General features: G+C 36.2%; 1 protein-coding gene across 2 annotated transcripts in view; it reads right to left on the reverse strand.

Moving 5' to 3' along the window:
• Positions 1-24,555, reverse strand: part of SLAIN2 (SLAIN motif family member 2) — an 82,996-nt gene that overhangs the window by 9,234 nt on the left and 49,207 nt on the right. Inside the window, exon 7 of one of the 2 annotated variants that reach the window (XM_034671843.1) lies at positions 15,436-15,513. The exons of the other annotated variant lie outside the window; for it this stretch is intronic. Within the exon in view, the coding sequence (XP_034527734.1) occupies positions 15,436-15,513 (78 nt within the window). The remainder of the gene's footprint in view (positions 1-15,435; positions 15,514-24,555) is intronic. 2 annotated transcript variants of the gene reach the window in all.

Here is a 24,555-nt window from a genome sequence, read left to right on the forward strand (position 1 = left end):
GGAAGAAACAGAAAACCTGAACAGACCCATAACCAGCAAGGAAATTGCAGAAGTAATCAAAAATCTAACAAACAGTCCAGGGACAGATGACTTCCCAGGGGAATTCTACCAAACATTTCAAGAAGATTTAATACCTATTTTTCTGAAGCTGCTTCAAAGAACAGAAATGGATGGAAAACTTCCAAACTCTTTCCATGAGGCCAGCATTATCTTGGTCCCCAAACCAGACAATGACCCCACCAAAAAGGAGAATTACAGACCAATATCCCTGAAGAACATGGATGTAAAAATTCTCACCAAAATATTAGCCAATATGGGGACGCCTGGGTGGCTCAGTCTGTTAAGTGGCTGCCTTCAGCTCAGGTCATGATCTCACAGACCTGGGATTGAGTCCTAGGTCGGGTTCCCTGCTGAGCAGGGAGTCCGCATCTCCCTCTCCCTCTGCCTCTCCCCTGCTCGTGCTCACTCTCTTGCTCTGTCTCAAATAAATAAATCTTTAAAAAAAAATTTAAAAAGTAAAAGAAAGGGCAAGAACCATATGATCCTCTCAATAGATGCAGAAAACACATTTGACAAAGCACAACATCCTTTCTTGATTAAAACCCTTCACAGTGTAGGGATAGAGGGAACATAACTCAGCATCATAAAAGCCATATACAAAAAGCAATGAATATCATTCTCGATGTGGAAAAACTGAGAGCTTTTCCCCTAAGGTCAGGAACATGGCAAGGATGTCCACTATCACCACTGCTGTTCAACATAATACTAGAAGTCCTAGCCTTAGCCATCAGACAACAAAAAGAAATAAAAGACATCCAAATCAGCACTCTTTGCAGACAACATGATAATCTATGTGGAAAACCCAGAAGACTCTACCCCAAAATTGCTAGTACTCATACTGCAATTCTGCAAAGTGGCAGGATATAAAATAAATGCACAGATATCAGTTGCATTTCTATACAATAAGACAGAAGAAAGAGAAATTAAGGAGTCGATCCCATTTACAATTGCAGCCAAAACCATAATAAGATACCTAGGAATAAACCTAACCAAAAAGGCAAAGGATCTGTACTCAGAAAGCTACAGAACACTCATGAAAGAAATTGAGGGAGACACAAAGAAATGGAAAAACGTTCCATGCTCATGGATTAGAAGAACAAATATTGTTAAAATGTCTATGCTACCAGAGCAATCTATACATTCAATACAGTTCCTATTAAAATACCATCAACTTTTTTAACAGAGCTGGACATGGATGGAACTAGAAGGTATTATGCTAAGCAAAATATGTCAATCAGAGAAAGACAATTATCATATGATCTCACTCATATGTGGAATTTAAGAAACAAAATAGAATATCATAGGGGAAGGGAGGAAAAATTAAACAAGACGAAACTAGAGAGGGAGACAAACGATAAGAGACTCTTAACTATAGGAAACAACCTGAAGGTTGCTGGAAGGGAGGTAGGTGGGGGGATGGGGTAACTGGGTGACAGACACTAAGGAGGGCACGTGATGTAATGAGCACTGGGTATAAGACTGATGAATCACTGAACTCTACCTCCGAAACTGGTAATATGCTATGTTAATGAATTGAATTTAAATATAAATACATACACACACACACACACACACACACACACACACACATTTTAGACATAAAAACATAGGTTAAGGGGCACCTGGGTAGCTCAGTCGTTAAAGCATCTGCCTTTGGCTCAGGTTAAAGCATCTGCCTTTGGCTCAGGATCCTGGGATCCTTCTCCCTCTCCCACTACCCCTGCTTGTGTTTCCTCTTTTGCTGTCTCTTTCTGTCAAATAAATAAATAAAATCTTAAAAAAACCCAAAACCACACAGGTTAAAAGTAAAAGGACAGAAAAAGATACAACACATAAAACCGATCATGAAAGCGCTGGAATGTCTATAACAACATCAGAAAAAAAGATTACCATGAAAGATAGAGTTCAATTTAAGGGGGTTTATTCAGAAGAGAACATAAGATTTCCAACTGTGTATATCCAAAAAGAGATATACAAAACAGATGAAACAAACGGACATAACTGAAAGCTGGGGGAAGAAGTCTACAATTAGATATTTCAACACTACTCCACTCTCAGTAACTGATAAAGCAAATAGGTAGAGAATCAGAAAGGACAGAGAAGACAAACACCACCATCAATCGAATCGGCTTGACATTTATAGAACACTCTACACAACCGATCACAGTTCCAACTTTCATCAGCAGGTGAATGGGTAAACAAACTGTGATATATCCATATAATAAAATACCACTCAACAATAAAAAGGAGTAAACTGCTGATACAATTAGGATGGACTCTAAAAATTATGCTGAGTGAACTAAGTGCCAGATACAAAACAGCACATATCGAAGGACTCCGTTTATATTAAGTTCCAGAAAATGCAAATCCAATTTGCAGATCAGATATTTGCTTGAAGTTGGAAAAATTGGGAAGAAATACAAGGAAACTTTTGGGGGTGATGGAAATGTTCTGTGACTTTACTATATTGATGGTTACATAAACACGTGTGTGTGTGGGTGTGTGTGTGTTTGTTTAAAGATTTATTTATTTGAGGGACAGAGAGCAAGCACGCAGTGGGGAGGGGCAGAAGGAGAGGAAGAGAGAAACTCCAAGCCAACTCTGGAGCACAGAGCCTGCTGGGACGCTGGATCTCAAGACTCTGAGATCCTAACCTGAGCCAAAACCAAGAGTTGGTCATCCAACTGATGGTGCCACCCAGGTGCCCCATGAATGTGAATTTTTGCTAAAATTCAAATTGTGTGTTTAAAATTCCACCTGAATACAGCTGACTTTAAGAAAACTCCATAAACTCTATAGTAAAGCCAAGGCTGAGAATAATGGCTTCTGAATCAATCATGTCCCGGTCCCCAACAACTGTTACAGTCTCCTCTGGTAGAAAAGATGTCCACAGGGCCTGAGTGCTCCTGATTTGCAAATTCCACAATCTTCACAGATTTTTTTAACCTTACATAATCTCTATTACCCTTTCTACAGGTGACTATAAATATATTTTCTCAACTCCATTCTCTATACCCAGCCTTGTGTCCCTTGCCAGACCAGTCTCTACCCAAGTTGTTTCAGTGGTTTCCTGAAGGCTTACTGGATAACTAAGGCTCCAAGGCTCTAATGCATCTAGCCACTACTTGAGGGTACGGCCTGGATATCTTCCTTCTAGTACCAACTCCAAAAAGGCCATCTTCAGTCCTAGCTTTTCCCACAGTTAGTAGTCTTTCAGCCAGGGTTTTGTTTTTGTAGGAACGCAGGTTTCTGATAGGAGCAAGAACGGTACAGTTCAGAGGATCCTAAGCTTCAAAGAGTATTCTGGAAAAGTCTAGGGAGTTGAGGAAAGATGGCATGAGGTCAGATTAAGAGATGCACTGAGACACTGTGAATGACAGTCTGTTAGATGAGAAGAGTCCTAGGCTTCCTTCTTATGGTGACTGATTTAAAGCCCATGGTGAAATTAGGCACTTATATTAATGAGGCTAAGACTGTTTCATTTTTTTTTTTTTAGAAGATTTTATTTATTTATTTGACAGAGATAGAGACAGCCAGTGAGAGAGCAAACACAAGCAGGGGGAGCGGGAGAGGAAGAAGCAGGCTCATAGCGGAGGAGCCTGATGTGAGGCTTGATCCCATAACACCGGGATCATGCCCTGAGCCGAAGGCAGACGCTTAACCGCTGTGCCACCCAGGCGCCCCAGGACTGTTTTGTTTCTACATGACAATCTTATATGTACTGGAATATATCTATAATGCTTTGAATGTCTTACCCAAACCTTATCTTGAAAATGGGCTTTGCAAAAAGCATCTTTTCCTCTGGAAAAACTTCTGACCACTTTTTGAGTGATAATAGTAATACCAGGGAAATGACTGTCTCCCGAAATTTTTTAAAAATGTGAATCTCGGGGCACTTGGGTGGCGCAGTCGTTAAGCATCTGCCTTCGGCTCAGGGCGTGATCCCGGCATTTTGGGATTGAGCCCTGCATCAGGCTCCTCCGCTAGGAGCCTGCTTCTTCCTCTCCCACTCCCCCTGCTTGTGTTCCCTCTCTCGCTGGCTGTGTCTTTCTCTGTCAAATAAATAAATAAAATATTTAAAAAAAAATGTGAATCTCAGACTTCCACTTGGGAAAATGGGATAGATGTATTTTTTCCCTATTTCTCCCACTTAAATATAATTTAAAACCCTGGGCATGATATACAAATCAGACACAAGAAAATTCTGACGTGGAGGGGAAAAAGGAAGACTGCCTAGGGAACTTGAGACCTAAGGGATGACATGATAATGAGTTGCTAGGGTTTTCTTCTTGCTACATATATCCCAAATTGGAGCTGAAGAAGCTGGCAACCTGGAAAAGCCGTAAGGTGTGACAGAGAAAAAAAAGCCTGCTTTCTCTAGCCAAAGAACTAGGAAAGAAAACTTTTAGATGATAACTATTCTATTCCAGCCAAACACCACAGAAAAACTCTAACACTATTCTCACCCACATCAGCAAGGGCTGGTGGGGTATCCGGACTTCTGTTCTTGTGAAGTTTAACAAGGCGCCCCAATATCTTCTCCAGGAAGGTGTCAGAGAAGACAGTAATCAGATGTTCTTTCCTCTCTTCATGGGTTGGTGTCAGAGGAGGTCCAGTAAAGAGTCAAGGCTTTGATGACTGCTCAGTGGTAATAAGACCACCTCCATCACAGTAGGAGTGGAGACCAAGTGGGGAGCCAGAACTCCTACGTCCACCCACCTGGCCCCTCTCCCTTGGGTGTCAACAAAGACTGGAGTAGAAAACCTGGGCTTCTATTTCCACCTAGCAGTAATGAAATGCCCCCAAGGCTCATACACCAAATGCCTGAGTGATGTCAGAGAAAGACACATAAAGCAGAAAAAACAAAACCAGAAACATAGTATCAAAAGAAAACCACAGACCATATCTCTCATGAATCCTGACGTAAAACTCCTTAACAAATTACTAGCAAAGAGAACTCAGTGATATACGTATCTCTCATATACCACGGTCAAGTGAGGTTTATTCCAGGATGCAAAGTTGGTTCAAAATTTGAAAATCAATCAAGGTCACCCACCACAATAACAGGCTAAAGCAAAGTCACATGATCACAACTACTGACGCAAAAAAGCATCTAACAAAATTCAACACATACTCATGATAAAAATTCTGGGAAAAACAGGAATGGGGAAACCTGAACTTGTTAAAGAACATTTATAAAAAATATACATATAACATACTTAATGGTGAAAGACTGCTTCCCCTCTAAGATAGGAACAAAAGCCAAGATACATGCTCTTACCACTCTTATTCATAGTGCTGCAAGTTCTAGCTAGTGCAGTAAGCAAGAAAATAAAAGGCATATAGATGAGAAAGAAACTGTCTTCATGATTGTTAATCAAAAATCCCAAGGAATCCACACACACAAAAAATAATAACTTCTTAGAAATACTGAGTTCAGTAAAGTCACAGGATAGAAAATTAACATATGACAATTGACTATATTTCTTTATGGCAGTAATGAATGTACAGAAATCAAAATAAAAAATGCAACACCACTTGCATTGCTCCCCAAAAAGAGAAAAGAAATATTTAGATGTAAATCTAATAAAACAAAACTCAGCAAGCAAATTTCAGCAAATATCACAGAGCAGCTGTGAAAATCAAATGAGTAATATTTGTATAAATAGTTGGCAAATGTATAAGATTACACAAACTGTAAGGCATACTATGTCTGTGCCTTCCTTATCTAAGGAATATTGGAGCCTTTCAGCCTGTTGCAAATGAGCTCTCTGGGAAGATATTCAACAATGCCCTTCAAGACAGTTGTCTCCTAGGCCATCCTTATAAATTAAAATACAGGGACTAATTAAGCTTTACTGTCCAAGTTAATTATGACGGTACATTATAATTTCTCTGTACTCATTTTGGATACTGAGAATTGCACTTGAATCAAGGCATAAAAGGAAGCTGTTATCTACTCTGAGAAAGAATCAGAACTCTATTTATAAAACTGACATATGACTAAGAATGCTAACCTTGGTGTCTAAGTCAAGTCACCTCTGAAATGAAATGATGGGTAATATGAGGATCCCTATTTTTAAAACATTCATTTTTTGTCTTTTAATAAGCATTTAATAAAAATGGTAAGCTTTTTAATTGAGGTTTAGAAAATACTACAGGCACTTTAGAATGGGAGAAATTGAGTAAACCGTATACTGTTTTTAGCTTGATAAATATTCAGAGAATGTTTTATAAACAATATATCTCAAATGTAAATAGCAACATGAAAAAACAAAGATACTCCAAATGGTTGTCTTCACAGTGATGTGTCCAAACTATAAATTCCACTAATTGTATAACTGCTAAAAATATGTAAATATCAAATATATAGTTTACAATAAAAATATACACATTGTCAAATACTGTCCACTATGACTAATGGAGAGAAAAACATTTATTAAAATAGATATGCCATCCAATTATTTAACAAAGATTAAGAACAAAAACGCTTGTTAACTCAGTGGTCTATGCACCATCAAGGATAGTAAGAAGTTACTGACATAATAAAGACTTAAAAATAAGTTCTGGTTATTAAAGACTACAGAGATGACGTAAATATGATTCTCTCATTATGGAGTCAAAGAATCCTTGCTACAAGAGTTGCTAGTGACTATCCGTACCCAACTTTTCACTGTGTAGAGAAGAAAAATGCCACAACCACAGAGATTAACTGAGCAAATAAACAAGAAAATCAGAAGTTGAACCCACATCTCCTGATTCCCAGATTGGTATTCTTTACTGGGAACCAAAAAAGAGATACCTCTGGGAGTAGAAGTTAAAATGTTATTTTCACCATTTTTATTTTCAACTAGACTCAGAACGTATGTTTGTGGGGCTACTAACCTAGGCAGGTTTCATAAGACATGATATCAAGGCCTATTAAATTGGTAAAGGCTGACAAGTAATCACACACACACAAAATTAACAAGGCATAGAAGCCTTTGACTTCTTCTTCCATTACTATACATGACATTATTTTTGTAGGCACACAGTTATCATGAGATTTATTAAACATAAGAGGCAGAAGATACCCCTGGGAATGGGCTTCACTATTGTTTTTCTTCCCTACATACAAAAAGATTGATAGATATGAATAAATAAGCTACTGGCAAATACTTGCAGCATTAGCATTTTCAAAACGGGCAAAAAGTGAAAACAACTCAGATGTTTGCAACTGAGAAATGGAAAAATGAAATGTGGTATATCCATACACTGAATATGTATGACAATAAAAAGGAACAAAGTACTAAGATACGCTGTAATATGATAAACTTCGGAAACCTTATGCTAAACCAGTCACAAAGATCACATATTATAGGATTCCATTTACATGAAATGGCAGAGGCATAGGTAAAACCAGAGACAGAAAGATTAGTGGTTGCCAGGGGCTGGAAGGAGTGGAAAATGGGTATGATATTTCTTATGGGGGTGATGAAAATCTCTAAAGTCAAAATAATTGAGCAGCTCTGTAAATACACTAAGAAACACTGACTTGTACACTTTAAAAGGATGAATTTTATTTATTTATTTTAAAGATTTTATTTATTCATTTGAGAGAGACTGTGAGCAAGTGAGAGAGCACAAGCAGTAGAGGGAGAGGGAGAAGCAGGCTCCCCTGCAAGCAGAGAGCCTGACTTGGGGCTCGATCCCAGGACCCTGAGATCATGACCTAAGCAGAAGGCAGCTGCTTAACTGACTGAGCCACCCAGGTGCCCCCAAAGGTTGAATTTCATACATAGGCAAGAGGAGCAAAGGTAAAAAGTCTTAGAAAACAAGCAGCCATATTTTTTAACAGTTTCCTAAAACAAGAGGATCTCTACAGACATAAAATCAGAAAATCCTAACTGATGCTTCTTTCTAAATGTTTAGAAAAACCAATTCCAAAGAAAAATGGGCAACAGAAAAGGACTGAGACCAAATCCCATGTGAAGTTACTATTAAAAAAAGACAGGAGCAGAGTATCATTTCTACTAATGGTACAACCTTGCCAGAAATTGTGTCCATCATGCACACATACACAAAAGATGAAAATTATAACCTAATATTTTAAATTCTAAGAATATTTAAGAAAATGATAAAAGATACAGAAGAACATCATAAATCAGAATAGGAAACATTCAAAAACGAGGTGATGGAACACAGAAAAGAACTGGACATAAATCATCCTAAAATGAAGTCCAACATAGAAAGAACTCAAGAGTCACCACACATGATAGATAATGCTTTAAGAGAAATAGGTAATGAAAAGAAACTTTTATAGAACAAGAAGAAATGAAGATGGAAAAGGATTCAAGGGAAGGCAACAGATACAGAAAACAAGCAAAGAACATCCAATATATGTACAACAGGAGTCCCCACAAAAACGAAAGCCAAAGCAAGAGAATACTAAAAACCATAATTCAAAAGAATCTGTCTGAAATTTTAAAATATGTGCAATTCCATACTGAAAGAACACACCACCTATCTGGGGAAATCAACTCAAAATGACCAACATTAAGATATATTCTCATAAATTGTTGAACTTTAGGGGCGCCTCAGTAGCTAGCTGGTTAAGTGGCTGACTCTTGATTTTGGCTCAGGCCATGACCTTGGGGCCTTGGGATCGTACCCCATGTCAGGCTCCACATTTAGTGGGAAGTCTGCTTCAGGATTCTCTCTCCCTTTGCCTTTCCTTCACTTGCTCTCTCTCTCTCTAAAATAAATCTTTTAAAAAAATACAGGGCGCCTGGGTGGCACAGCGGTTGGGCGTCTGCCTTCGGCTCAGGGCGTGGTCCCGGCGTTATGGGATCGAGCCCCACATTGGGCTCCTGCACTATGAGCCTGCTTCTTCCTCTCCCACTCCCCCTGCTTGTGTTCCCTCTCTCGCTGGCTGTCTCTATCTCTGTTGAATAAATAAATAAAATCTTTAAAAAAAAATAAATGATTACACTTCAAAGGAAAACAAAACATCCTTTGGACATTCAGATAAAAAACCAAATGAATGTAAGAGAAATTAACTTTTTATTTCTGACAAAAATGGAGTAATATATTTAAGACACTCAAGGAAAGAAAATATTAGCCAAAGACTTCATATTTAGCTAATGAATTTCAAATATAAAAAGGGTGGACAAACTGCCATCAAGACACAAAAATGGAGGGAATGGATATTGCTCCTATCACTCCTTTTTAAGGAATCTACGAGAGAATGAGCTTCAAACAAGAAAAATGATTGGTGAGATAATAATGTACAGACTGATGGTAAGCATTAAATATATATTTAAATGTAGAACTAAGACTAAATAAAAGAGTACAAATAACTTCAATCTGATAATGGATATGCAGTGTAACTGCTAAACAAAAAAAGGAGCATATGCAAAAGGTTTTATAGACTATTTTCAGTAATCACATTCTATAGTATGCTGATGTTTTCCCCAGATTTTGTGTGTAATATGGGATAAAACAAATTGTTAAATATTTTCATTCTTTCTGTTAGTGAGAGACAGAATTCTTAGAGCAAGACAAAGGAGATATAAATTAAGAGATTAAGTAATTACCCTTAAGCCCTGAATTTGAATAGGAAGTATCAGCATGAATTCATTAAGGCACTCAATCTTTTTTTTTTTTTTTTAAGATTTTATTTATTTAATCGACAGAGATAGAGACAGCCAGCGAGAAAGGGAACACAAGCAGGGCGAGTGGGAGAGGAAGAAGCAGGCTCATAGCAGAGGAGCCTGACGGGGGGCTCGATCCCACAACGCCGGGATCACGCCCTGAGCCGAAGGCAGACGCTTAACCGCTGTGCCACCTAGGCGCCCCTAAGGCACTCAATCTTAAAAAATACACAGACACGAATCTATATATTTACTAGCTCTAGTAACTAAAAAAAACCCCTAGGAACAATGACCAACCCAGTAGCAATTAATATGGCTAAAAACTCAGATTTTGGTTTTGAAACCATTTCCCATCAAAGGAAATCAGGACTTTTGGAGAAATGACTAAATCCAGCTCTGAGGCAGGAAATGTAGAAGATGTGCCTATCCTGTCATACCAGTTAGCAAGAATTTATTAGACTACTACAGTTGTGTCAAAAAGACTTGAGGGTCAACTTGAAGCTTGCACCAAAGCTGGGAAAATATCCAGAATGAATCAAAACACATAAAAATGTCTGAATCTGTTAAGTTCATAATGATAAATATTTAAGAAAAATATGGGTCACCTTTGGAGGATGGTAGACTGTCAATTTATTTTGTAACTGGTAAATAGTGAGAAAGAATAGCATTTATTCAGAATTTCCTAATGAAAGTATACTGCTGCATGAGCAAAGAATAAGGGAAGTTTCTCTTTATTTTGACCAAAAAAAAAAAAAAAAAAAAAAGAATTGAAATAAACCGATTCTGCAATACCCAATAGAGTAAGGATATAGGCATTAAGCATCAATGACTGATAATAACACACAAAAAAAGAGGAAATCTTGCATGAAGCAGTTTTGCCCAAAATAGCAAAACCAAATCCAGTTAAGCACCTAGATCCAATTACCAATTTATGGAAAATACAGAGAAATCTACTAAATGACACCATGTAAAAGATATCAGCAAGATCCAGCCTGTGGATCTACATCCACATGTATACGGCAAATGATCTGGTGGTTTCTTCAAACAAACTTAACAAGGGGAATAAAGAGCTGGAAGAAAACTATAAATCAAGAGAAATGTAAAAAGACATATGTTAAAGAGGCAGAACTACAGTTTCATTTCTTGGATGATAAAAATCATACATACTCTGGGGGAGTGGGTCAAGACAGGATTGTGTTTGGAAGCAGACAGGTAGTTTCTGAAGTAGCAAGTTACAGTCTTCTGATATGAATGGTGGTCACTAAGGGGTTGCCTTATAAAGAATTCATTACACTCTCTATGCATTATATGGTTTTCTGAATTTGTGTTGTATTTTAAAATAACAAAGTTTAACTAAACATTTATAAATTAGAACTCCTTTTAAATTTGTCAATCCTAAGTTCTTAGAAAAATGCACTAGAGTTAATATGAAAGGACAAGTCACAAAGTTCTACAATCTCAGAATATGGAGAGGAATATTTTAACAAGGTTAACGTATAACTTGAGGGGAAAACCAGAAAGTAAAGAAGTGCACTAAGCTACAGATTTACTATTATAAAAAGTGTTTCCTCTAATGGTAGCAGCATTTTTGCCTTATCTATAAACTTGAGGGCTAGGAAGGAAAAAGAATAAAATGAGGTTAGTTGAAATTGGGTGATCTTGGAAGGCATTTTAGCTCTAACTTCAATTTTCTAAAATGCAGTCAGTTTTTAATCAGAAAATAAAGGCACAAATTTCAGAGAGGAGAAAATTTTGATCTAGGACTTTCTCTGCAAAAGAAATCGAGAGATGTAGTTAAGATGTAACTAAAGAAGAAAAATAGATCTTGGAAAATCACAAAGGACTTAACGCTAAATGTAAGTAGAATCTACTCAATTATCAATCCAAAAACAGCATGAAATGGCTAATAGGAATTTGTATGTTTGGAGGGAGCCCCGTGCCCTCTCCTTCCCATTCTCTCAATTTTATATAATAAAACCATGGGAACGGGAGCAACTCCTATCATTTTAACTGTATCTAAAAACTCCATACGGCAGAGACTAGCTTTGACCCTAACTATAATAGAAGAAAAAGTAAAGAGGGACGAGACATAGAGGGGGGAAAGGGGGAAGGATGTAATGAGTGTATCTTGTTTATGATACAGATTCAATAAATAGTTGTTAATGAAAAGCAAATACAAGAAATTTTAAATTTTGGGTCCAAGGTAATGGCCAAATACCTAGGTTCGCCATTTTCAGATAGTCTGATATCAAACAGCATTTTAAACTCCTACCAATATGGCCTCTTATAAATGTTGTTTATCTCACCTTATATGAATATCCAAAATTCAGTGAATTAAAGCAGTATTGGACAACTACCATCGCTAACTCATCCTAAGTTGCCACCTCTTTCCTTCCAAAGTATGTTTCTACGTTTCAATTTGTTCTGACCTATGCATTTTTTTCCTAAGTAGTTATTTTTTCCCTTTGACTCGGTGAGGTCTCTACTTTGTTTACCTCCACTTCACTGAACTCCCAACTAAATAGGAATGAATATCTCTTTGTCAGAGCAGTTTAAGCAGTCACGCCCACGAAGCCTTAACAATACACAATGCATTTTTTTTTCCTTCAAAGAGAGGGATGGGCTGAAGAAACAAACAAACAAAAAAAAACAACAAAAAAAACCCCCAAACCTTGCAATAAGAAAATGCAAAGAGGAATGTGTCCAGCCTTGCTTGAGTTAGTGGCATGACTGTGTTCATTCAACAGATGTTTATGGTGTGTCTCTTTGTGCCAGGCAACACAGTTCTTACTTCCCTTCCCATCTTTAAACTCCAGCTACTACTAAATGTAATTAAAATCAAAGTGACTGGGGTGCCTAAGTGGTTAAGCACCTGACTCTTAATTTTGGCTCAGGTCACAATCTCAGGGTCATGAGATCAAGCCCTACTTAGGGCTTCGTGCTGAGCATGGAGCCTGCATTAAGATTTTCTCTCTCCCTCACCCCCTCCCACTTACACATGCGTGCTCTCTAAAAAAATAAAATCATAGTGACCACATTTCAAGTTGTTAAGGGAATGACCTTCTCCTTCCTCCCATGATCCTTTGAATCCTTAAAATAAGTACGCCAACTTTCTAGAAGATGTTACAGGTTCATCCCCAGGATGGGACAACTGGTTTATGTCACAATTTACTATCCAGTCCCATGTTTCTCTAGTCCAGGTTTAAAGTGCCAAAGGTACCTATTAACACGTAGTGTTGAATCTCGACTGCCTCACATACCTAATAAGAATAGATAATCCCACAGTCCAGTGCAGACCTCTCTTTTTCAAAGTCTAGATATGAGGAGAAATTAGAAAATCCATTTGGCCTTGGATCCAAGACATACTCTCTGATTCATCTTTACCAGTAATTAACCTAATATCTTATTTTTATTTTTTAAAAATAGGCTCAATGCCAAACATGGGGCTAGAACTCAAGACCCCAAGACTGAGAATCACGTGCTCTACTGACTGAGCCAGTCAGGCACCCCTAACCTAATTATTTTAAATCCTATTGTGTATCTGTGTCCATTTTTCAATTGGTTCAGGTTTTTTGGGGCGGGGGGTCAGAACTTCTAGTGGTGTAAAATGATCATCCCCAAACCACAATACCAATCAAAAAATATGAGTCTGGATTAACTAAGAGATTAAACAAAAAGAAACAAAACAACAACAAAACCCAACACACAAACATACAGACTTCTTTCCCTTTACTAAGTTAACTAGACAACTAGAGGTAAGAATTATAAGACTGGGTTTTCCTGTCATCTTATCATGGAGGGGAAGTTTGGTGGCTCAGTCACAAAAATATGTAACTCCCATAGGCAAAAACCCAGAAAGAACCCAAAAACAAAAAACACCAACCAGCCAGAAATTATGATTTTCTTAACCTCATAAACAGCAAAAAAATACTTAAATAAAAATTTAAAATTATTTAAACCTACCTGATCTCCCCCAAATTATGAAGCAGCTTACATAGGCATACAACAAATAAAATTTATATAAACTTAAAGTCCTATGTTTTATTATGATACAGTAATCTCTTGCCCTGTTTTAGACACAATCTTTTCATGTTCCTGTTTTCATTACCTCTCACCAAGTACTCAAAAATATCCAGAAGTCTCAAAAAAGAAGCCTATGATCCTCAAATAATTTCTATGAGGATCCTCTTCTATAATAATACCTCATAAGTCACCTTCTTCTCTATCAAAAGAACATATACTATCCAGTCTTTTTTTTTTTTAAGGATTTTATGGATTTGAGGTGGGGGAGGGGCAGAGGGAAGGGAAGCAGCAGGCTTCCCACTGAGTGGGGAGCCCAAAACAGGGCTCGATCCCAGGACCCCATGTACATGACCAGACCAAAGGCAGACACTTAACCGACTGAGCAACCAGGCGCCCCTATACATTCTTATTTCTGACAGTAGCACCAAAAGACATTTGTATTGGAGGGCTACGATCAACTTCTGGTATTCAAAACACAAACATTTACACATCCAACATTTCCATACTATTCTCTTTCCTTCAGATTCTATGTCTAAAACTATTGCCTTAAATCATATTTAATCCACCAAATCATTACTAAAATATTTACACATTAACAAACATGCTAAAATATGTATTTCAGTGCTTTTGTACCCATATTAACTAAATCTTTTTCTTCAACAATCAAATCTCAAACCTCCTCTTTCCACATAACGTCCTTTAATTCTTTATCCTCCTCATGTATCTTTGTTATTTACTGAGTTCTGAAACTGTCAGGAAATCTACATGTCCTGGATAGGGAAAATATTTTTCCTCATTGCTTATATTTGTTATGTCCCATTTCCTCTGGAGGCTTCTATTCATTCTTATTACTGCTTGTCCTACCCAATTCCATGGTATGTTCCCCAATTCTACTTCTTTCTAGCTGTGCATACATCCAATCTCTTCAAACCAGTATGATAGCTTTGCTGTCCAACCTTCATATACTTCAACTCTCAGTTCTTAAAAAGCTACCACTCCCTTAAATAGTCCAAACATTACCAGTTAACCACAACAACTTGTGATTTAATATTCATCAACTTCTAATATGCAAGCATTCCCATTTCATCCTACAGATAAGTAAATCCAAAACTCAGAAGAAGAAAAGTCAGAAGAAAAAAATTTAAATACAAAATGTCTGGCATTTGGTTCATTTTAAAGCACTTATTAGTTCATCTACATTAAGTTAAAACAATGACCTTCAGTTTAAGGTTGGTAAGAAAAATAATAAATTCTCTAATAGAAAATGCTACATATCATTTATTCCTTTCAGAAGAGCAATCCAGGGGCGCCTGGGTGGCATAGCGGTTAAGCGTCTGCCTTCGGCTCAGGGCGTGATCCCGGCGTTGTGGGATCGAGCCCCACATCAGGCTCCTCTGCTATGAGCCTGCTTCTTCCTCTCCCGCTCCCCCTGCTTGTGTTCCCTCTCTCACTGGCTTTCTCTATCTCTGTCAAATAAATAAATAAAATCTTAAAAAAAAAAAAAAAAAAAAGAAGAGCAATCCAATACATACCTCTGCAGAAAATAAGTTTCTTCTGGATTTATCCAAGTAAGAGAGATGAATCCACATTACTTAATTAAAAAAAAAAAAAGACTAAAATGTGCCCTATAGACATCAATGACTCAGTATACCAAAAGGTATGAGATTTAACTATTAGATCATTTGCTGAAATTTAAAACTTAGTAAGAGGCTGTAGTTACCTCTTTTTGTAGATGAAGTTTGAAGCAACTGTTTGGCTTTGAGGGAAGTACGAGGCAAATTTTTCAGCCTTTGCGAAGCTGTTGAAAAATAAGGAACTGTAATATTTGCCTGGAAGGACAAGATAAAGGCTATAGCTTCTGTAAACTTGAATATTTTAATACATACTTGAGAATTTATCAAGGAACAGAAACCATAAGGTGAAAATATGTTAGAAACCTAGAAGCAGAGGAATCTGAAAGTGATGCTTAGTGCATTAAGTCGGAAAAGAAAAAGGGATGGAAATCTTAGTGCAAAGTGCATACTTTCAGAAACAGTTTCTTACAGATGAGAAAATCTACAATATGTAAACCAATCAAAATATCAAAGAGAAAACAAACCACCGGCAAACATGCTACAGGATGCAAAGAATATAAAGCTAATTAAGTAAAAGTGATGAACACAAGCACACAGTATAGAATAAAATAAAAGTAGTACTTGTTCAATGCAAAAAAGCAGACTTTGGCAAAGCAGTTATTGTTAGATGAATTGCCCTAACATAAAACAGTAATCCCCATACTCAAAAAGGAGAAGAAAACTCAGAACTAGGCAGGTCCTCAAGGAAGTAAAAATCTAATCAACATCATCTTGCGGTAGAATAAAACTAATTTGTGCTTTAGACTTTGGGCAGCAACATGTCTGGCCTGTGCACATTTTAAATGGGGTGGATGGGGGTGTGTTTTGGGGGGTGCATAGTGTGTGCTGGGATTGACGGGTTTGGAGCAGTCAGCACCTGCTTCTTAAAGTGATCAATGAGGAGTTCTAAGCTTTCTTCAAAACTCCTAATCTATCAACTGCAACGAAACTTTCAAAACTGGCATGTATGTAGCGGCTCAGAGCCATCCAGAGTTAAAACTCACTATAGTTTCATTGAACTGAAAAGACCCACACCTGCCAGTACAGCCACCTATTTAAGTGGTTCTAAAATGTCACTCTACTGATTTAGAAGTTGGACTTTTAGGATATATGCAAGAGAGAGAGAGAGAGAAAGAGAGAGAGATCCCACAGCCATAAATCTGGCCAGCATTTAAACAATCATCGGGTTGACAAAGGAATACTTGATAATATCATCAAAGAGAATTATGGAGAATTTCTCTTTTGCTCTATTGCTTAACTCTATCAATGCTTTTAAAAAACTATTGTTTCCTCACTGTCTGATAGTAAATATTTTTGAAGAGTAATAAATGTATTTGACTTCAAATTTTACAGTACTCCACACATTACTTAGCTAAATACTATACCAATTCAGTTTAAATATTGCCAGGAAGACTACTAAAAACTTCTCCAACTTAAAATCAATTTTATAATTACCTCATATCTATCCCACAGGAATACAGGATCCTATCATCACTGCATATTCTCCATTTGTATATTTATTCATACATGCTTTCAACCATTCATAGTGTCATTCATTTACTCATTCACTGCTGCTTTTTTTCATTCTTTCCAATAGTTAATTATCTACTTTATTTCAGGTACAGTTTTAGGAACAATGGATTTGTTCAGTAGAAAACTAGATTGGTAAAATGCCTGCTTTCATGGAACTAACATTCTGAAAGGAAAGGGGAAATAAAGAGTCAAATAGCCAGACAGTGATAGCTGCTAAGGAGAAAACTAAGTAGGGAAGGGAGACAGAAAATGGGAGATTTAAATTGCAATTATAAATAGGGTGATCAGAAAAGATTTCCCTGAGATGACATTTGCGTAAAGATCTGAAGGAAGAAAGCCATATAGATATCTGGGGAAAGCACTGCAGAGAGACAGAAAATAAATGGTAAAGGACCTGAGGTAAGAGTGTGCCTAGTATATCTGAACAACAGGCAGTAGGCCACTATGACTGGAATAGAGTAAATGAGGACGAAAGGTAACTGTATGTATACTGGCAATCCACAATACCTATTAACCATTAAAATTTTTTTAGTGAGGGCTTAACATCAAAAATCAGCTATAATCTGTTTTAGAAAGGTCCTACTTAAATTAATAGCTATGATAACTCCAATGGACTTTGTCTCTCAAGTTTCATGGGTCACAACGACAGCATCCATAACAAATAAACACAATACAATGGTAATATGAAGAATCTGACTGCCAATAGAAATAAGAAAACTAAATTTTTATCTGAATTATCACTCTTAATTTGATCAGTCTTCTAAAGACAAAAATCATTTTTCAGATGAAGTGTAGTAAACGGAAAGTCTCCAAATCTTTCTACAATAATAGAATTCAGTGTTAGCTGTTTAAAAATACTTATTGTTTCCCTGGTTTCTCTCTTAATATTTATAGAATTCCAAATTAGCAAAACCCTTCCATGAAAAGCAAAGATGGTACAATAAAAATATTATTCTCTCATGCTACCATTATTTAGGTTAGTATCTTCCTCCACAAACCAATTCCAAAAGCCTCTGTATTTTTGTTAAACACATACCACCATTTTCCAAATCATTCTGGCTCAAAGTTTTCTTTAAATCCATTTAGTCATCTCTGCAGTTCTGTTGACATCTTCCTTTACATTCTTATTGTCTCCTAAATACCTAATTCAGAATTTCATCACCCTATTTTTGGATTACAACAGTGTCCTTTTGGGTTTCCCTACATCCAATCCTTCCACTTTAGTCATGTGCATCATGGAAAGGGTAGTGAAGTGCTGTCCCACCCCCCAACTCCAGTGCAGGTAGGCAGTGAGTGAATGGTCTGTAAGGAATTCAGAACAAAAATAAAACCAGCTTGGTCTATTTTTATAATTATCATCATGTTCCAGATTAATAATCAAGGTTGGCAATAAAATGCTCCTCCCTGAAGAAAAGTTTGGCAGGTACTGTTGCCTTTTAATAGCATATATGAAAGATTTAAGTGAATATATTTTAATACTTATCTTTTAATGTACACTGCGTTTCACATGAAAAATAAATAGGAGAACTCCCAGTTATATGGTCTCCCCTAACACAGGCGGATTCAGCTACACATTTCTTTCCAGAGTAGGTTCATAGAGATGTGAAATCAAGCTCACTTAGCACATCATGTGCCTCCAACCCCTGTGGTACAATAATATATTCCTATATTTACACAGCTTAGAAATAAACGATGGTACAGTGATTATAACGTCAATGAAACAGAATGTGAGTTACTTTGACTGTTATTATATGTGACTATTATTTAAATTTTTTCAGCTGTGAAGATATTTAAAAATCATTAGATTTGATCCCCAAAGGAACTAAGATATGGACAAGATGCCAATTTCTGAAATTTACTGTAAAATGGAATTTTATGAATTTCTGCCAAACTTATTAATATTGAATATTTCCTTACTTGTGTAACAGTTGCTTTGTGCTTTTAGATTTAAAAATTGAAGACTATTCTTCAGTCAATATGACTGAAGAGAAATTGATAAATCTGGCTATACTGTGTCTTGAGCTTCAATATGTAAAGATCAATTCTGAAGAAGTTATTGACAAATTTCCAGAAACTAAAGCTATAATATTCATTACTGTGACCAACCAATACGTAAAAACATAATTTTTTATAAAAAAGTGACTTAAAAATACCTTTTTTGTACTGTAAAATGTTGATATTTTTTTACTGATAGTTATAAAATAATGCTCAATGAAAGAATTATTTCTCATTGTCTGCATTTTCTCCATTGTTATTATAATTCATTCTATTTCATTATTACTGAACATAATTTTGTCATATGGGAAGACGTTAAAAATAATCTCCAGCTCCCAAATACTAAGTAAGCATACACCACTATAAAAGAATGTTAATTACTGCTAAGTAAAATGTCCGCTGTTCCCCCCAACTCTGCAATGACATTGTTTTGAAGCTTTCATTGCTTACAAATTGAGTCAACTTTCAATCCTCTCTTCCTCTCCACCTCCCATCTTCTCAGTGTCACCAAGTCACATATCTTCTACATCATTTTAAAAATTCATCCAGATCTCATCACTTCCTGCACTACTGCCTTTGTTCAGATATTCATTTTTTTTTTTTTTTAAATCTGGTTTTCTCTAGTAATTATTTTATTTTATTTTATTTTATTTTTTTTAAAGATTTTATTTATTTATTTGACAGAGATAGAGACAGTCAGTGAGAGAGGGGACACAAGCAGGGGGAGTGGGAGAGGAAGAAGCAGGCTTCCAGCAGAGGAGCCTGACGTGGGGCTCGATCCCGTAACGCCGGGATCACGCCCTGAGCCGAAGGCAGATGCTTAACCGCTGTGCCACCCAGGCGCCCCCAGATATTCATTTTTTGCCATGATTATACAATAGCTTTCTAAATGGTTTCTGGTCTCTCCTGAACTTTAATCCATTCTTCATATTGCTACCAGAATGGATTTTCTAAGAAGTAACACTGATTAAAAGTGTACCATGGCTCTTCACACTTATAGAATGAAAACCAAATTCCTTAATATATTAAAAAATTCCCAATCTGTGCCCGATATATCTCTCTCATCCTTCATTACTGTACCCACTAGCCATCCTGCTGCACCCTACACTCTCGTCATACAAAACCACTATAATCAGGGTGTTACTTTTAAGACTTCATTACTAATCCCACTGTTAGGTAGACCTGTCTTTCCTTTCTTCATGTAGTCTCTTAAGCTCCTCCTGAGTTAGTGGAAAGATATCTTCAATCTTTCCTGAAAACCTCTTCATACTGCTGAGTTTAATGCCTCTCTTCTGTTCCCGCAGAAGTTCCTGCCGATCACTCCCTGCTATTGAAGGGCACGTGCTGTCTCATTTGTATTTATAATCCCAGTGCCTAGAACATAACATATACCCCATAAATATCTGTCAAATAATTAAGGACACATGAGTGTCTGGATAAAATCCAGAGATCTGAACTAAGCACTCAAGATCCTCCAGAGTAGAGGTCTAATCTAGTGGTTCTCAAACTTGAATTTACCCCAGAATCAGCTGAGGCACTTCTAAAAAATATAGATGCTGGGTACTCCTCCCAGATGTATTCAATCAAAATTTACAGAAATGTCAGAAAAACATTTATAAAATCTCTTTGTAATTAGATAATTGACTCATCATTGCACTGCTTATTCTTAAAAAGAAATTCTACACAGATTTATTATGACTTATTTCTTTGAGTTTATGTTTCATAATTATGTAAAATTCAAGTGTAATCTTTTAATGTTTGGTTCCAAGCGAAATCTGGATGAGAATTCCTTCCCCATGGGCCTCAGGGCAGTTTGGTTATGCATAAGCTGACAACTGCCTTGGACACTCCCCCTTCAGTGAGACATCCGGAGTACTGACCATATACCTTTTCCCTGGGGGAATACTCTGTAGCCTATGCAAAGATATTCTTCCATTTGACTAAATGTAAGTAAGTGGATAAATATTACACTGGATTATTTTACTCTTTTGTGGTAATTCACAAAGTATTTATAGTTGATGCTCCAATAGAGTCATACAGTAATATTTCCCAAGACGCCTACTCATCTGCACTTAGGTCAGCATGATGTAATCTAAACAATTTTTGGGAGGAAATCAAGGGACTCAGAGGGGTTGGGAGTAATTTCGTTTGGTTTTGCACTTTTCTAGTTATCATTGCACGTATAACACATATGATCTCTGCTTCCTCTCTATAAAAATAAGAAATGGGTTGTTGTGAGGTTCAAATGAGATAATTCATGTGAAAGTAAACATTTAAAAATACTAACCAGAGTTTGAGCATTTTTTTTTTAAAGATTTTATTTATTTATTTGACAGAGATAGAGACAGCCAGCGAGAGAGGGAACACAAGCAGGGGGAGTGGGAGAGGAAGAAGCAGGCTCCCAGTGGAGAAGCCTAATGTGGGGCTCGATCCCATAAGGCTGGGATCACTCCCCGAGCCAAAGGCAGACGCTTAATGACTGCGCCACCCAGGCGCCCCGAGCATTTAATTTCTTTTAAACAAGCAGTTTGTCTTGGGTTTTCCTCCCTTTTCTTATTTCTGAACCCATATTTCCTGTATCTTTCTGAAACCTAAATTTCCTACTGAACCTCGAACTCTAGTAGTCTTAGGAAGGCACTAGTCTTTTGAAAAACTCTGTCCCTGACAAACATCGCTTCCTTTAAATGGAGAAACTGAGAAAATGATATATATCCATGACCTCTGCAATGCTCTGGTTTTCTTAAACTTTTTAAGTTACTCACATTTCAAATAAAGAAGTTGGAAATTGGTAACAGCTATAAAAATGAAAATATATTAGAACTCTCATAATTTTCATATATGAATGCCAGCATCCACAATAATGCAGCCATAGCAAATAAGCATATAAAAACAGTCATTGGCATAGTACAAGGCAAAAGAAGTGGTCCCGTAAGTGGAAATAACAGCAACCTTGCAAGTTAGGTTCATGCAGACCAGCAAGTAAGAACCAAAGCTTTACCACTTAAGGGCTGGAAAAATAAAAATTTAAAGGAAAACAAAATGCAACATCTATTATACTAACCGATTTATACAAAAAATAAAAAATACTGATTCATGTATAAAATGTATGAGACTTGGTATTATAATATTTATAAATAATTCTATATCAAAATAAAAAGGCTATTATGAAAACTATATATATACACACATTCGTAATTAAAAGAACACATACATACATTACTATCGATCAAGATACATGCAAAATTTTAAGAAAAATAGATAATACATTACAAAATATAATGTTATTTTTAAACAAATGGCTTTAAAATATTTTTATAAAATAAGCTTAAGTTTTAAATGTGATAAAATTCTGGATTTACTATTTTCCAAAAATATTCTTGTGACTAATGCGATTTTACACTAAAATAAGTGTTTATGGCATTTTAATTGTAAATAAGCTTCATTATAGCTTCAAATATAAAAATAAACAAGTATTTGCAATTGAAAAAAAAAAGGATGGTACCTTGCTTTCCCTTTTGCTTATATACTGTTCAAATACTGAAATACACCACTATGAAACTGCATACATATTTTCTACTTAAAAGTAAATTAGTGATCAGAATCTCATTATTTTTCCCCATATATTTTCCTTAATTATCCATTTCTGGGGAAAACAAAAGAATAATTCACCTACAGTAAAAATTCTAGGGAATCAGCAGGTAATTACAATGGTAATTCTACCAGTAGAGAAGGCAAGTAATTATCACAAAGTTTAAGATATGGTCAATATATTTTTCTATTAACATTTTTATCCTAGGTTTTCTTCTATTTTTGTGAAGAATTTTTTTTTTTTTAATTTCCATACAGCTTTGAGGTGCTAGAACAGTTCAAATAAAGAACATATATGAGGGCATGGGAGAACAACCCTGAGTAAAGTGCTGGTACTGAGAATTAACTGAATAAAGCAGAGAGAATATAGATATAGCTAGTTTTAACAAAGAGCAGGGAAGCTGTCTCTGGAGATATAATTATGTAAAGTTTTGAGAAATTCAGAACTTAACAATTCAAACTAAGCATAAAAGCCCAAATACAAATCATGTTTTGGATTATCTGAGCATAAGCTATAAAAGTGTAGCTTATAGAATTGGACGGAATGTCTAGAGATCCAGCTTTTCTGGGGGCTGCTCAAAAGGATGTATGATACCATAATGATGGCTATATGCCATTATTCCTTTCTCCAGACTCCTAGAATGTATAACACAAGAGTGAACTGTAATGCAAAATATGGACTTTGATTCTGATGTGTCAGTATAGGTTTGTCAGTTGTAACAAATGTATCACTCTGGTGGGGGATGTGGAATGAGGGAGGCCTTGCCTGGGTAGGGTCAGGGGTCAATGAAAAACCTCTGTAAACCTGAAAGTGCTCTAAAAATAAAGGCTTAATAAAAGACAAAAAAAAAAAGTGTAGCTTATAATATGCAGGATTTTTATTACTTAATCTTCTTAATGATATAAAATTTTCTTTCCTGTTGCATTAACATTGTGCATTGCTTTTTGTTTCAGGCAAATATACCAAGGAAGGAGAAAACCAGAAACACGATGTCCTCAAGAGTCAAATTACTTTAATTTGCAGATTTAAAGGCACAAAAGTTATCATTCACCATTCTGATAGAACTTAAGAGTTCAAATTGTAACTCTTTTTATTTTTAAAGTTTTGTGATTCCCTATTTTACATACCATTTATAAGTACACCAGATGAGTATCATAATGACACTCTTACTTACATAGCCTGCAAGACCTGGAATACTAAGTTTAAAATTCAATTTGGTTGAAAAACATGTTATTGCACACATCCAACTGAATAAATGAAGTACACAAATCTCTATGTAACAATGTTCCACAGTGCCTTAAATTTGAGGGTTCATCTTAGAAAAAAACAAATAATATTTCTGGATTATTTTTAAATCTTAGTTCTAAACCATAAATGTGACAAATCTCTCTAGGTGGACTTGGATTCTTGAGCACAATCAACATGGGTGTGAATCCTAACTTGCCACCTATCAGCTATATGATCAAAGATAAGTTATTCAACCTTTCAAAGCTCCTATCTCCAAACTTGCAAAATGTATTAATAATTGTACCTACTTTATAGAACTGTTCTGAGGATTAAACAGGATTATGTATGTATGGTACAGCACAATGTGAGTTTCTGTAATATAAGTAATATCATATACAACTAGAAAATAAGGAAAATTGATCAATGTTAACACAAAAGTCATTTGGGTTCAAATGTATTTTTTCCTGGCCTGTTTATTTTTGAGTCACCAAGTAACAGCAGCTTAACACGAATTACACAAAGTCAGCTAAACGCAACAGAGCCAAGGAAGAATGTAAGGGAATTAAAAAAATAACTGAATGCTTTCAAAGTTGTATTATTCAATAAACAAGTTATATAAGTGAACAATCAATAATCACATGTTTGTGCTACTTCTTTATAGCTTGAGGAAATGAAGGAACACATCACAGCCACCACTTCAACAGGTGACATAATATGCTACAATGGAACTGAGTCATCAGAACACAAGACTGATGTGAGCTATGGGATACAATGGGGTGCATATGGAGCATTTCTTAAATACAGAAATAACTGTGATAGTTTGTTTAAACATGGTTTGATTACATGCTCTTATCTATTGTAATCAACAAGTAACATTCTTTGG

The sequence above is a fragment of the Ailuropoda melanoleuca genome, chromosome 11 (genome assembly GCF_002007445.2).
Source record: "Ailuropoda melanoleuca isolate Jingjing chromosome 11, ASM200744v2, whole genome shotgun sequence".
In the NCBI taxonomy this organism is placed as follows: Eukaryota; Metazoa; Chordata; class Mammalia; order Carnivora; family Ursidae; genus Ailuropoda; species Ailuropoda melanoleuca.